The sequence below is a fragment of the Seriola dumerili genome, unplaced genomic scaffold (genome assembly GCF_002260705.1).
Source record: "Seriola dumerili isolate Sdu_G_001 unplaced genomic scaffold, Sdu_1.0 BDQW01000043.1, whole genome shotgun sequence".
Classification (NCBI taxonomy): Eukaryota; Metazoa; Chordata; class Actinopteri; order Carangiformes; family Carangidae; genus Seriola; species Seriola dumerili.
The window spans coordinates 1,454,471-1,469,879 of NW_019174298.1; the positions used below are offsets into that span (position 1 = coordinate 1,454,471).

At 33.8% G+C, this 15,409-nt stretch overlaps 1 protein-coding gene across 3 annotated transcripts in view; it reads right to left on the bottom strand.

The window, feature by feature from the left end:
* Positions 1-12,850: 12,850 nt before the first annotated feature.
* LOC111217310 (IQ motif and SEC7 domain-containing protein 1-like) overlaps positions 12,851-15,409 on the bottom strand; it is a 39,415-nt gene continuing 36,856 nt past the window's right edge. For 2 of the 3 annotated variants that reach the window (XM_022739112.1, XM_022739111.1), the window contains exons 13-14: positions 15,016-15,065; positions 12,851-13,649 (exon numbers count right to left, since the gene is read on the bottom strand). In XM_022739112.1, the coding sequence (XP_022594833.1) occupies positions 13,113-13,649; positions 15,016-15,065 (587 nt within the window). In that variant the 3' untranslated portion in view covers positions 12,851-13,112. The remainder of the gene's footprint in view (positions 13,650-15,015; positions 15,066-15,409) is intronic. The other variant, XM_022739113.1, reaches the window with a different exon arrangement.

Genomic DNA, 15,409 nt, shown 5'->3' on the forward strand with positions numbered 1-15,409 from the left:
ACTATACAATGAAATTTTTTGCCATGCTATACTATGACATTATTTGACAATTTCTTGCCTGACTATACTTTGACATTTTTTGAGGTTTTATGCCTTACTATACTATGACATTTTTTGCCATACTATACTATGACGTTTTTTGACAATTTCATGCCATACTATATTATGACGTTTTTTGACATTTTATGCCATACTATACTATGACGTTTTTTGAGAATTTTATGCCTTACCATAATATGATGTTTTTTGAAGTTTTATGCCTTATTATACTATGACGTATGTTGCCATAATATACTATGACGTTTTTTGACAATTTCATGCCATAATATATTATGACGTTTTTTTGACAATTTTATGCCTTACTATATTATGACGTTTTTTGACATTTTATGCCTTACTATAATATGACATTTTATGCCATACTATACTATGACATTTTTTGAGGTTTTATGCCTTACTATACTATGACATTTTTTGCCATACTATATTATGACGTTTTTTGACATTTTATGCCATACTATACTATGATGTTTTTTGAGAATTTTATGCCTTACTATAATATAAAATTTTTTACCATACTATACTGTGACGTTTTTTGACAATTTTATGCCTTACTGCAATATGATGTTTTTTGACAATTTCATGCCTTACTATAATATGATGTTTTTTGAAGTTTTATGTCTTACTATACTATGTCGTATGTTGCCATACTATACTATGACGTTTTTTGACAATTTCATGCCATAATATATTATGATGTTTTTTGACATTTTTTGCCAGACTATACTGTGACGTTTGTTGACAATTTTATGCCTTACTATAATATGACGTTTTTTGCGGTTTTATGCCTTACTATACTATGAAATTTTTTGCCATGCTATACTATGACGTTTTTTGACAATTTCATGCCATACTATATTATGACGTTTTTTGACATTTTATGCCATACTATACTATGACGTTTTTTGAGAATTTTATGCCTTACCATAATATGATGTTTTTTGAAGTTTTATGCCTTATTATACTATGACGTATGTTGCCATAATATACTATGACGTTTTTTGACAATTTCATGCCATAATATATTATGACGTTTTTTTGACAATTTTATGCCTTACTATATTATGACGTTTTTTGACATTTTATGCCTTACTATAATATGACATTTTATGCCATACTATACTATGACATTTTTTGAGGTTTTATGCCTTACTATACTATGACATTTTTTGCCATACTATATTATGACGTTTTTTGACAATTTCATGCCATAATATATTATGATGTTTTTTGACATTTTTTGCCAGACTATACTGTGACGTTTGTTGACAATTTTATGCCTTACTATAATATGACGTTTTTTGAGGTTTTATGCCTTACTATACTATAAAATTTTATGCCATGCTATACTATGACGTTTTTTGACAATTTCATGCCTTACTATATTGTGACGTTTTTCTGTCATTTTATGCCCTACTATAATATGACATTTTTTGCCATACTATACTTTGACGTTTTTTGAGGTTTTATGCTATACTATACTTTGACATTTTTTGAGGTTTTATGCCTTACTATACTATGACATTTTTTGCCATACTTTACTATGACGTTTTTGACAATTTCATGCCATAATATATTATGACTTTTTTGACATTTTTTGCCATACTATACTATTATGTTTTTTGAGAATTTTATGACTTACTATAATATTACATTTTTTGCCATACTATACTGTGACGTTTGTTGACAATTTTATGACTTACTATAATATTACATTTTTTGCCATACTATACTGTGACGTTTGTTGACAATTTTATGCCTTACTATACTGTGACGTTTTTTGAGGTTTTATGCCTTACTATACTATGACATTATTTGACAATTTTTATACCTTACCATACTATGACATTATTTGACAATTTCATGCCATACTATATTATGACGTTTTTTGACATTTTTTGCCATACTATACTATGACGTTTTTTTGAGAATTTTATGCCTTACTATAATATGACATTTTTTGAGGTTTTATGCATTACTATACTATGACATTTTATGACAATTTTATGCCTTACTATACTATGACATATGTTGCCATACTATACTATGACATTTTATGACAATTTCGTGCCATAATATATTATGACGTTTTTTGACATTTTTTGCCATACTATACTATGACATTTTTTGACGTTTTTTGCCATACTATATTATGACGTTTTTTGACATTTTATGCCATACTATACTATTATGTTTTTTGAGAATTTTATGCCTAATTATAATATGAAATTTTTTGCCATACTATACTGTGACGTTTTTTGACAATTTTATGCCATACTATATTATGATTTTTTTTGACATTTTTTGCCATAGTATACTATGACATTTTTTGACAATTTTATGCCTTACTATAATATGATGTTTTTTGAAGTTTTATGTCTTACTATACTATGTCGTATGTTGCCATACTATACTATGACGTTTTTTGACAATTTTATGCCATAATATATTATGATGTTTTTTGACATTTTTTGCCATACTATACTATGACGTTTTTTTGAGAATTTTATGACTTACTATAATATTACATTTTTTGCCATACTATACTGTGACGTTTGTTGACAATTTTATGCCTTACTATAATATGACGTTTTTTGAGGTTTTATGCCTTACTATACTATAAAATTTTATGCCATGCTATACTATGACGTTTTTTGACAATTTCATGCCTTACTATAATATGATGTTTTTTGAAGTTTTATGTCTTACTATACTATGTCGTATGTTGCCATACTATACTATGACGTTTTTTGACAATTTCATGCCATAATATATTATGATGTTTTTTGACATTTTTTTGCCAGACTATACTGTGACGTTTGTTGACAATTTTATGCCTTACTATAATATGACGTTTTTTGAGGTTTTATGCCTTACTATACTATAAAATTTTATGCCATGCTATACTATGACGTTTTTTGACAATTTCATGCCTTACTATATTGTGACGTTTTTCTGTCATTTTATGCCCTACTATAATATGACATTTTTTGCCATACTATACTTTGACGTTTTTTGAGGTTTTATGCTATACTATACTTTGACATTTTTTGAGGTTTTATGCCTTACTATACTATGACATTTTTTGCCATACTTTACTATGACGTTTTTGACAATTTCATGCCATAATATATTATGACTTTTTTGACATTTTTTGCCATACTATACTATTATGTTTTTTGAGAATTTTATGACTTACTATAATATTACATTTTTTGCCATACTATACTGTGACGTTTGTTGACAATTTTATGACTTACTATAATATTACATTTTTTGCCATACTATACTGTGACGTTTGTTGACAATTTTATGCCTTACTATACTGTGACGTTTTTTGAGGTTTTATGCCTTACTATACTATGACATTATTTGACAATTTTTATACCTTACCATACTATGACATTATTTGACAATTTCATGCCATACTATATTATGACGTTTTTTGACATTTTTTGCCATACTATACTATGACGTTTTTTTGAGAATTTCATGACTTACTATAATATTACATTTTTTGCCATACTATACTGTGACGTTTGTTGACAATTTTATGCCTTACTATACTGTGACGTCTTTTGAGGTTTTATGCCTTACTATACTATGACATTATTTGACAATTTTTTTGCCTTACCATACTATGACATTATTTGACAATTTCATGCCATACTATATTATGACGTTTTTTGACATTTTTTGCCATACTATACTATGACGTTTTTTTGAGAATTTTATGCCTTACTATAATATGACATTTTTTGAGGTTTTATGCATTACTATACTATGACATTTTATGACAATTTTATGCCTTACTATACTATGACATATGTTGCCATACTATACTATGACATTTTATGACAATTTCGTGCCATAATATATTATGACGTTTTTTGACATTTTTTGCCATACTATACTATGACATTTTTTGAGGTTTTATGCCTTACTATACTATGACGTTTTTTGCCATACTATATTATGATGTTTTTTGACATTTTATGCCATACTGTACTATTATGTTTTTTGAGAATTTTATGCCTTATTATAATATGAAATTTTTTGCCATACTATACTGTGACGTTTTTTGACATTTTTATGCCTTACTATACTATGACATTTTTTGACATTTTGATGCCATACTGTACTATTATGTTTTTTGAGAATTTTATGCCTTACTATACTATGACATTTTTTGACATTTTGATGCCATACTGTACTATTATGTTTTTTGAGAATTTTATGCCTTACTATACTATGACATTTTTTGACATTTTGATGCCATACTGTACTATTATGTTTTTTGAGAATTTTATGCCTTACTATACTATGACATTTTTTGACATTTTGATGCCATACTGTACTATTATGTTTTTTGAGAATTTTATGCCTTACTATACTATGACATTTTTTGACATTTTGATGCCATACTGTACTATTATGTTTTTTGAGAATTTTATGCCTTACTATACTATGACATTTTTTGACATTTTGATGCCATACTGTACTATTATGTTTTTTGAGAATTTTATGCCTTACTATACTATGACATTTTTTGACATTTTGATGCCATACTGTACTATTATGTTTTTTGAGAATTTTATGCCTTACTATACTATGACATTTTTTGACATTTTGATGCCATACTGTACTATTATGTTTTTTGAGAATTTTATGCCTTACTATACTATGACATTTTTTGACATTTTGATGCCATACTGTACTATTATGTTTTTTGAGAATTTTATGCCTTACTATACTATGACATTTTTTGACATTTTGATGCCATACTGTACTATTATGTTTTTTGAGAATTTTATGCCTTACTATAATATGACATTTTTTGAGGTTTTGTGCCTTACCATACTATGAAATTTTTTGCCATGCTATACTAGGACGTTTTTTAACAATTTTTTGCCTTACTATACTTTGACGTTTTTTGAGGTTTTATGCCATACTATAATATGACATTTTTTGCCATACTATATTATGACGTTTCTTGACATTTTATGCCATACAATACTATGATGTTTTTTGACAATTTTATGCCTTACTATACTATGACATATGTTGCCATACTATACTATGACATTTTATGACAATTTCATGCCATAATATATTATGACGTTTTATGACATTTTTTGCCATACTATACTATGACGTTTTTTTTGAGAATTTTATACCTTACTATAATATGACATTTTTTGCCATACTATACTGTGACGTTTTTTGACAATTGTATGCCTTACTGTAATATGACGTTTTTTGAGGTTTTGTGCCTTACTATACTATGACATTATTTGACAATTTTTATGCCATACTATACTATGATGTTTTTTGACAATTTTATGCCATACTATATTATGACATTTTTTGACATTTTTTGCCATACTATACCATGACGTTTTTTTGAGGTTTTATGCCTTACTATAATATGACATTTTTTGCCATACTATACTGTGACGTTTTTTGAGGTTTTATGCCTTACTATACTATGACATTATTTGACAATTTTTATGCCTTACCATACTATGACATTATTTGACAATTTCATGCCATACTATATTATGACGTTTTTTGACATTTTTTGCCATACTATACAATGACATTTTTTTGAGAATTTTATGCCTTACTATAATATGACATTTTTTGAGGTTTTATGCCTTACTATACTATGAAATTTTTTGCCATGCTATACTATGACGTTTTTTAACATTTTCTTGCCTTACTATACTTTGACGTTTTTTGAGGTTTTATGCCTTACTATAATATCACATTTTTTGCCATAGTATACTGTGACGTTTTTTTGACAATTTCATGCCATACTATATTATGACGTTTTTTGACATTTTTTGCCATACTATACTATGACGTTTTTTTGAGGTTTTATGCCTTACTATACTATGAAATTTTTTGCCATGCTATACTATGACGTTTTTTAACATTTTCTTGCCTTACTATACGTTGACGTTTTTTGAGGTTTTATGCCTTACTATACTATGAAATTTTTTGCCATGCTATACTATGACGTTTTTTAACATTTTCTTGCCTTACTATACGTTGACGTTTTTTGAGGTTTTATGCCTTACTATACTATGAAATTTTTTGCCATGCTATACTATGACGTTTTTTAACATTTTCTTGCCTTACTATACGTTGACGTTTTTTGAGGTTTTATGCCTTACTATACTATGAAATTTTTTGCCATGCTATACTATGACGTTTTTTAACATTTTCTTGCCTTACTATACGTTGACGTTTTTTGAGGTTTTATGCCTTACTATACTATGAAATTTTTTGCCATGCTATACTATGACGTTTTTTAACATTTTCTTGCCTTACTATACGTTGACGTTTTTTGAGGTTTTATGCCTTACTATACTATGAAATTTTTTGCCATGCTATACTATGACGTTTTTTAACATTTTCTTGCCTTACTATACGTTGACGTTTTTTGAGGTTTTATGCCTTACTATACTATGAAATTTTTTGCCATGCTATACTGTGACGTTTTTTGAGAATTTCATGCCATACTACATTATGACGTTTTTTGACATTTTTTGGCATACTATACTATGACGTTTTTTTGAGGTTTTATGCCTTACTATAATATGACATTTTTTGCCATACTATCCTGTGACGTTTTTTGACAATTTCATGCCATACTATATTATGACGTTTTTTGACATTTTTTGCCATACTATACTATGACGTTTTTTTGAGAATTTTATGCCTTACTATAATATGACATTTTTTGAGGTTTTATGCCTTACTATAATATGAAATTTTTTGCCATATTATATTATGACTTTTCTTGACATTTTATGCCATACAATACCATGATGTTTTTTGAAAATTTTATGCCTTACTATACTATGACATATGTTGCCATACTATACTATGACATTTTATGACAATTTCATGCCATAATATATTATGACGTTTTTTGACATTTTTTGCCATACTATACTATGACGTTTTTTTAGGAATTTTATGCCTTACTATAATATGATGTTTTTTGAAAATTTTATGCCTTACTATACTATGACATATGTTGCCATACTATACTATGACATTTTATGACAATTTCGTGCCATAATATATTATGACGTTTTTTGACATTTTTTGCCATACTATACTATGACGTTTTTTCAGGAATTTTATGCCTTACTATAATATGACATTTTTTGCCATACTATACTGTGACGGTTTTTGAGGTTTTATGCCTTACTATACTATGGCATTATTTGACAATTTTTATGCCTTACCATACTATGTCATTATTTGACAATTTCATGCCATACTATATTATGATGTTTTTTGACATTTTTTGCCATACTATACTATGACGTTTTTTTTGAGAATTTTATACCTTACTATAATATGACATTTTTTGCCATACTATACTGTGACATTTTTTGACAATATTATGCCTTACTGTAATATGACGTTTTTTGAGGTTTTGTGCCTTACTATACTATGACATTATTTGACAATTTTTATGCCATACTATACTATGACGTTTTTTTGAGGTTTTATGCCTTACCATAATATGACATTTTTTGCCATACTATACTATAACGTTTTTAAATAATTTTATGCCATACTATACTATGACATATTTTGTATTTTTATGCCTTACTATACTATAACGTTTTTAAACAATTTTATGCCATACTATACTATGACATTTTTTGACATTTTTATGCCTTACTATACTATGACTTTTTTTTGATAATTTTATGCCTTAATATACTATATACTCGTTCTTATGACATTTTATGTCTTACTATAGGCTTCTATGATGTTTTTATGACATTCTTTACCTCACTAATCAAGGAGGTTTTTATTCCTTACTATACTATGACGTTTTTATGACATTTTATGCCTTACTATACTATGACTTTGCATGCTATATTATAGAATGACATCTATATCTTTTACTGTACTATGACGTTTTAATGTCTCAATGTACCGTGACGTTTTTATGACTTTTTTACTTCATGTTATGACCCCAAATAGGTCCAGGGGAAACGGGAGTAACATAAAACTAGATGAAGAATTTGATGAGTCACAAGGTTCAGGATTTGAAAGGTTTATTTCAAACCTGAGGCACAGTACAATGTCAGAGAGATCCAAGGCCAAAATAACCAACAGAATGATCATACTAACAAAAGAAAAGGTTAAAATACTGACCTCCCTGACAATCTCAAAAAACAGTAGAAAAAGTGAATTAAAACAAAATGGCAACTCTCCCCTACAGGCTTCTTGGCTTCTTCTTCTTAGTCAAAAACTTAAACAAATTTACCAAACAAAAAGTACTGGCAGGCACAGAACGTGTATTCACAAATCACACAGACAGGTAGAAGGCAGGCAACAGGCAGCATGGCAGAGAGAGGATGAAATGCAGCTCCTCAGTCCCTTATATAGCCCATGTGATTGATCTGCTGAAGTTCCACCAAAATGCAGGGAAGATCTAGGGGTGAGGCCTGCAGCACCTCCAGAGAAGCATAGATTGCATCCCTACCCACAGCACACAACTACATTCACCTATGGAGGGGGAATGTAACACCTTACAATACTATGACTTTTTATGCCTTACTATATCATGACGTTTTCATGCCTTACAATACTATGACTTATGGCATATATGACAGATTTGTCCCTGTATCAAGAGTGATTTTACATTTTCATATGTGTCATGTATAAGAGGATATATTTTCATGACACATCCTCTGGATATATGAATATATACATTAATAACTCATAGTAAAATGCAACTTTATTAAAACAAAATGATTATTTAAATCCTATATCTTTGTATATGATTTTCTTAAAATCGTCCTATTAAATTTAACCATACACATCTATCTTTTATATTTACATATATAATGAATATATATTTACAGGCTTGGATAGATATATATTTATGTAACATACAGTATGTCTATAATATAAACTTATAATATATTATCTAGATAGACATATGTCAATATATTGATATTGTTCTAATTTCCAACAGGTTTCGCATGTAATTTTTACATATTTAGGCCATAATGTATATACATATATGATTTTACTTCATATGTACATAAATTTCATATATGGAGATTCAACACATGTACATATATTATATTTGCTTATGGGCATTTCTGAATGTCAAAAGAAAAAAAAGTTTTTTCATGGAAATTTCGAGATACAAAAGCAGAATGGACATACTGTATATTGAGGCAGAATACCAGAGATCCAAGTAAAAAAGAGCCTAACTTCCACAGCTTCAGAGAATGGGTTTAAATCTTAAAGGTAAGTGTATGAAAACTAATTTTTCAATTGGTGATCCATGGAGGAACTGTGTGGCAGAATCTCTTTTCACCCATAGGTGGTGTAATGCCACAGATTTTCTTTTTCATTTTGTAGCCCGTCCCCCGTAGGAAATGCTGTAACACTAGTGGAAAAGTATTGTTGGAGCCTGGAAGTGGAAGATATGAGAGCCTAAAGATAAGGCTCTAATGTGAAATACAGTATACAAAGAAAAAGAAGGGAATAAAAACAATTTTACTTGATGAGATAAAGTAGTGTGTAGTGAATGGTTAAAACACAGCAGAGCAAAGACAACACATGCGTACCATAAGTCATATATTCATTTATTTTGCGTTCTCAACATTGTCACAGTTGAAGTTTTACAATAACTGGGGTCTTTACTGACTCACTACTCACTGTACAAACAGAATGCACATATAAATGAGGCCGTTCTTGTCTTTTCCTTTTTTTTTTTTTTTTTTTTAAAAATGTGTCTCACGCCACACTGAACAGCTTGCAGCAGGATGTGTGTACGTGTGTCCGCGTGTACAGTATGTATGTGTTTGTGTGTCTGTGTGTGTGTGTGTGTGCGGGGGGGTTGCATGTATGAAAAGAGAGCTGGATGTAAATGGCAACAAACTTTCTAACAGTCATTTTTTTTTTATTTCTACAGCAAATGTCAGTTCCCAACAGCTGGAGGCTGAGACAATCGATATGTTCATATATCACTCCTCACATCCATCTATGAGGTGATGTATATACATCCTGATCTTGACTGCAGATATCAGAATAGAGTACTGATCATATACACATTATGTACAGCTCCTTTAGCCCCTTGTCTTGGTCCCTTTACAGCTTCATAAAGATAAACCCTCCTACCACACAGTTTCAGTTTACACATCAAAATCCCATATTTACACAATGAGAGCCCTCAGCAACAGAAGTGCAATGTTCTTTATGTTTATAATTTACACAATGGCTTTGTTGATGAAATGCATGCTGAGCTTTAATAACTACCAGCCTAACATGAAACAACAAGAACACGTCAACATCAGGAAAAGTCCAAATGAGTCAAAACCAAAGCAGAAGTCAAAATTTATAGGCTGATTTTTTTTTTTCTATCCCATCAGCTCACAGTGAATAGGACACATGATGCATCAGATCCATGCAGTGCATTGTTGGGGTACTCACAAAGAATGACTGTAGACACTGGAAGCACTACAACACACACTAAAATAAAAGAAAAAGATTCCTCGGTTTTACATCATCCCAAGATTTCAGAACTGTAGTAAAAATATTGGAAACAATGGAAACACACATTCAGCTGATCATTAATGTCCCACATGTGATATGTCTGCCATCTGAACCTTCTTTGTTAATGTGTGAGAGTAAGCCTGACTTATGGCGATGGTTTTCTTTGTGAATGTTAAAATACATTTACAACCTGAATATTGGGACAAACAGATTACCGTCACTAATTTACACACTAAATAGACTCTTATTTGTAGAATGTAGAAAGTTATTCTTTACATATACCCAGTTCCTTTGTTCAGTTTGCATTTTGTATATTATAACTGCATTTCCTGAAAAAAATGAAAGTGTTCTTTCATATGTGCTTATCCAGCAAAATATTTCTGTTCAGCCCAAAGAGAAGCATATTCCTTTTTATTAAAATATATACACACATTCCTCTTTCTACTGTGAACTGTATAAGTAAGTATTTATATATTCTTAAATGAAAAAAGATATTTTTTTTTCACCTGAATCTCATCCTGGACAACAAGATAACAGACTTATCTCCACTCTCAAGTACAAGTCTGTGTTTTCTGAACATGATTGCACTTAAACTTGCTATGGTAACACTGATTTTGTTATATAATGTGCAGAGGATAGCCTCACATCAATAACATTACATGCAAAAAAAAAAACAAAAAAACAAAAAAAAACAAAACAAAAAAAAATATCACTCACTAGACATTCTACTGAACTCCAAGTCTGTACCGCTCGTAAGACCACGAGGACAGCCACACATTAATTTACTGAAAGACTCTGACGGGGGGTCAAAAACAAAAAAAAAGAAAATAAATAAATAATGACGCAACATGAAAAACGCACAAATTGGAGGGACACCTTGCTTGTTCTTAATGTACAAAATCAGTACAAAGATATTGCACACATGATAGAAAAACGATGAAAAAAATACTTCACTATGTAAGAACCGATTTTATTCACTCACCAAACCTCGTCGGTGAATAAAAAAAATATACTAAACAAGGCAAAAGAAGATTTGAAAGGTATTATTGTTTTTGATTTGCGGAGTCAGGAGAGAGCAGCTGTTGTATATGCTAAAGGCAACAGACTTTGACCTGTTCAACACGTTCTGTGGGTCCATCTGTAACATGAACTGAGCCGCAGAGTGTCTTTTCACTCTTGATCTTTGTTACTTTTTTTTTTTTTTTTTTTTTTACAGTTTAAGCAGCCACAGTGCGAGACGTAAACTGAGATTAAAACAACCGATCAGCCCAGTTTATCATTTGTGAGAGTTGACAGGAAGTCGGCTTTGAGGCCTCAGCTGCGACAGCACAGCAATTTCCGAGGCCCATATGCAACAGCTGCCATCCAGAGGCTCCGTCTGATCCATTTGAAAGGCAAGAATTCCAGAATAGATTATAGGCTGGACTGAATGGGAGTTCACTCCTTTCAGATCTACATCCCGTTACCACAGAGTCAGTATAATACTGATAAAATTCATTTTTGCTGATAATAATAATTGTAAGTATAATCTTACAAATTACTTTACGCACAATATATACTGTACATGAAGTTTTGACTAAATAGATTATGCATTAATAATTGGCACATTTATTTATGAGAGCTAGGAGACAACACATATAGCTGTCATCTACAGTAAATACAGCACTAGAACTACTATGACTGAGATGGTTGACTCAGAGTTGTTTACCTGTCCTTTGATTTAAGTTAGTGTGAAATGATTATACCTAGGTTCTTCACTACATATGAGCTCTACGGGAGGCAACAACAAATAGCATTCGTATGATGGGAGGATCTGCAAACCAAAGAGTTGAGAGTTGACTTCCGAAAAAGGCTGTGCACAAGAAATTATGCCGTCACTGTGACAGAGAAAACAAGTCAGCCATGTTCTCGTCTCAGGTCGTCTTCCCTCCTGATTACATGAAGGTAAGACAGGCTATTGAGGGGGTGAAGCAGTGGGGAGCGACTTGGTGAGAAAAACACATTTTCTCTTCAGCCGACACGGCCGGGTGGTGTGTGTGTGTGTTTATTTGTGTGTGTGTGTGTGTGTGTGTGTATGTGTGTGTGTGTGTGTCTGTGTGGTGTGGTGTGTGTTGTGTGTGTCCTGTGTGTTGTGTGGGTGGTGTGTGTGTGTGTGTGTGTGTGTGTGTGTGTGTGTGTGTGTGTGTGTGGAAAACAAAGAGCATCTTCCTGTACAGAACCCCCCCCTCTCCCGCACCCCCAACCCAAAACCCTGACAGGGCCAAGCCCATGATCAGGCAAACTAGTAAAAGGCCCCTAGTGGAAGATTTGAGTCCGATTTCCATCCTGCATATTTGTTGGACCTGGAGGTGAAAAAGGTGACTGCGTGTGATTGGTTTCCATCACAGCAGCAGTAAAACACAGTGGACAGGCCATAGAGTTATGCTGTCAGTCCCTTTGGTGTAAGCAATTGTCCCTCCTTCATTCAGTCCCCTCCACGCTTCCTTCTCTCTGTGTTAGGAGCATCACACTACGGTGCTGATGCCACTGTGTTTGGGTTTGGGTCCGCCAGGTGCCGAACCCGCTTGCTGACTGTGGTGGTGGGTACCGTGCTGGGAGTGTGATGTGTGATGGGAATGCTGGCTGTAATGGCTGTGCTGTGAATGGGCGTGTTGGTGTGCATGTGAGGTGTAGGCTGGGTGCTGGTGGTACTGCGTGTGGGGAGGGGGGTGGTAGTGGTGGTGGTGGTGGTAAGGCGGCGGGTTCTGTGGGACTTGGCAGTACTGGGGGTGGTGACCTTGGAGTTGGGCTTGCACTGCGTGCGCCGCCTGTGCTGTATGGTGTAGGTTGGTCGGGTGAGGCTTATGGGATATGAGGGTGGGGTGGCCGGCTGGAGGGTAAGGGGGGTGGCTCTGGGATGGCGGTTTGCCTCGCTTGCTGCCAAAGAGCGACCCGAGGATGGAAGTCGATGCTGAGTTAGGGATGGAGGGATGGCTGCGGGGTGCGCCCTCACGCGGCGTGGTGGCTCTCCGGCGTGTGTGTGGACTGCTAATGATGGACCCCTGCAGGAAGGAAACAAGGCAACAGCATGTCCGTCAGATACTGTGCGAGTGCTACTGCACAACAGCTACTAAACTACAGCTGCAAGGCACCAGCAGGATGAATTCACACTTGTCTTATTTTAGGTAAACAAGTAGCAAAATGTTATAGGGCATGCAAATGAGAAACTAAAAATGTTGTCATGATAGGCAGCAGCAACACTAAGAATATTTCAGCTTGGGCAAACACTTCCCGATGAAAGGAGCCTGTATTCAAAGGAGCTCTGTTGTTTAAGGAGCTAACTGGCCTGAAACAGTAAATCTGTAACAAGAGTTATTACCATTAGAGACATAAATAATGACATCAACAAGAGCAGAAAAGACAACATTTCATCTTCATTGCAGTCAGTCAGTGTGCCAAACCCTCTAAGAGTCACACATGCAACATGTTATAATCAATGGAGGCATAGTTTCCACATGCAGAGGATGTGACAGGCAAACTCATCATCCACACATTAGCATTCAACCAGACGTCAGAGGGCAGAAGGAACTAAGCTCTTGTGTGCAGACCTCACAACAGGCCTGGACACTTTCCCCCCTGCTCTGGTCCAACACTACTCACTAACCAGGAATGAATTCTCCTACAAAAAAAAAATCTTTTCCCTGCTTTGGCACATGCTTCATCTAAGACTGGAGAAAGACCATACGACGACTTTGAAAGCAGAATGAAATTTTCAGGGTCCCAGACTTCAACCCAACACATGAACTCATGGACACATGAAATGAGTGAAAGATGAATGAATGAAATCCACATCTGTAGAAGTCCGTGTGAAACCCATCAGTAGACCTCTGACTATGAAGGCTATGTTCCTCCCTGAACCTTACAGCATTTAAGAGAAGTTGTGGATAAGAGAAAAAAAAAAGAAAGAAAAGAAAGACCCGGACAGGGAGAGGGGCTGCAGGAGAGATGTACTGTTTTCTAGAGTCTCACAGAGCTACCACCCTGCCACAGAGAAGAAGAACCAAATGAAAACCGCTTGGATGTGATTGAATGAAAGACAGAGACAGGCGACAAGGGGAAGGATTAGAGGAGGGATTAGTAGAGTCATGCTTGTTTGAAGATAAAGTGTATATCGGTCATATAACCAATGACCAAAACAGGAGATCTCTGGCTTCCAAAAAAAGGGGCACGATCAGAGGCAGGCAACCCACGCATGCACACTAACTGAGGCAAGCAGGTTATAAGGCATCCCAGGAAGAAAAATAAATGATCCAAACAAATGGACTGAGTCTATGAAGCAAAGGTGTAAGACCAAAAATAAATGGTGTGTTTTCACAGTGCACATCATCACATAGAGAGTAGCTTGGATACCAGCTGCTTCAAACTTACTTCCATATTGCTGTCTAGTGATCCTGCACTGCTGCGACGCCCCCGCTTGCCTGCCCGAGACATGCAATACCACAGATTAGAGATCGACAGCACTCCTGGATCGACTACAGACGTTTAGGCCGCCCACCCGTCCCGTAGGGGGCAGTGCAATGGATTGTGACTGTGAGTAAAGGTCCAAATATGGGCGGGAAGGGGGAGAGGGCGTTCAGGTCTGGGAGTGTGGTGGGTGACAGGTGGTACTGTGGCTAACTGTGCAGTGAAGTCACATCTTCACTCAGGTTGGAAACTAAAGCTGCATTAAAATTTCAGTGGGTTAAGTTTTAAAACGCACTTCGTACTGGAGGCTCTAAAAAATTTTGAATGTATTTTCTCAGAAAATATGTTCTCCTGGAGG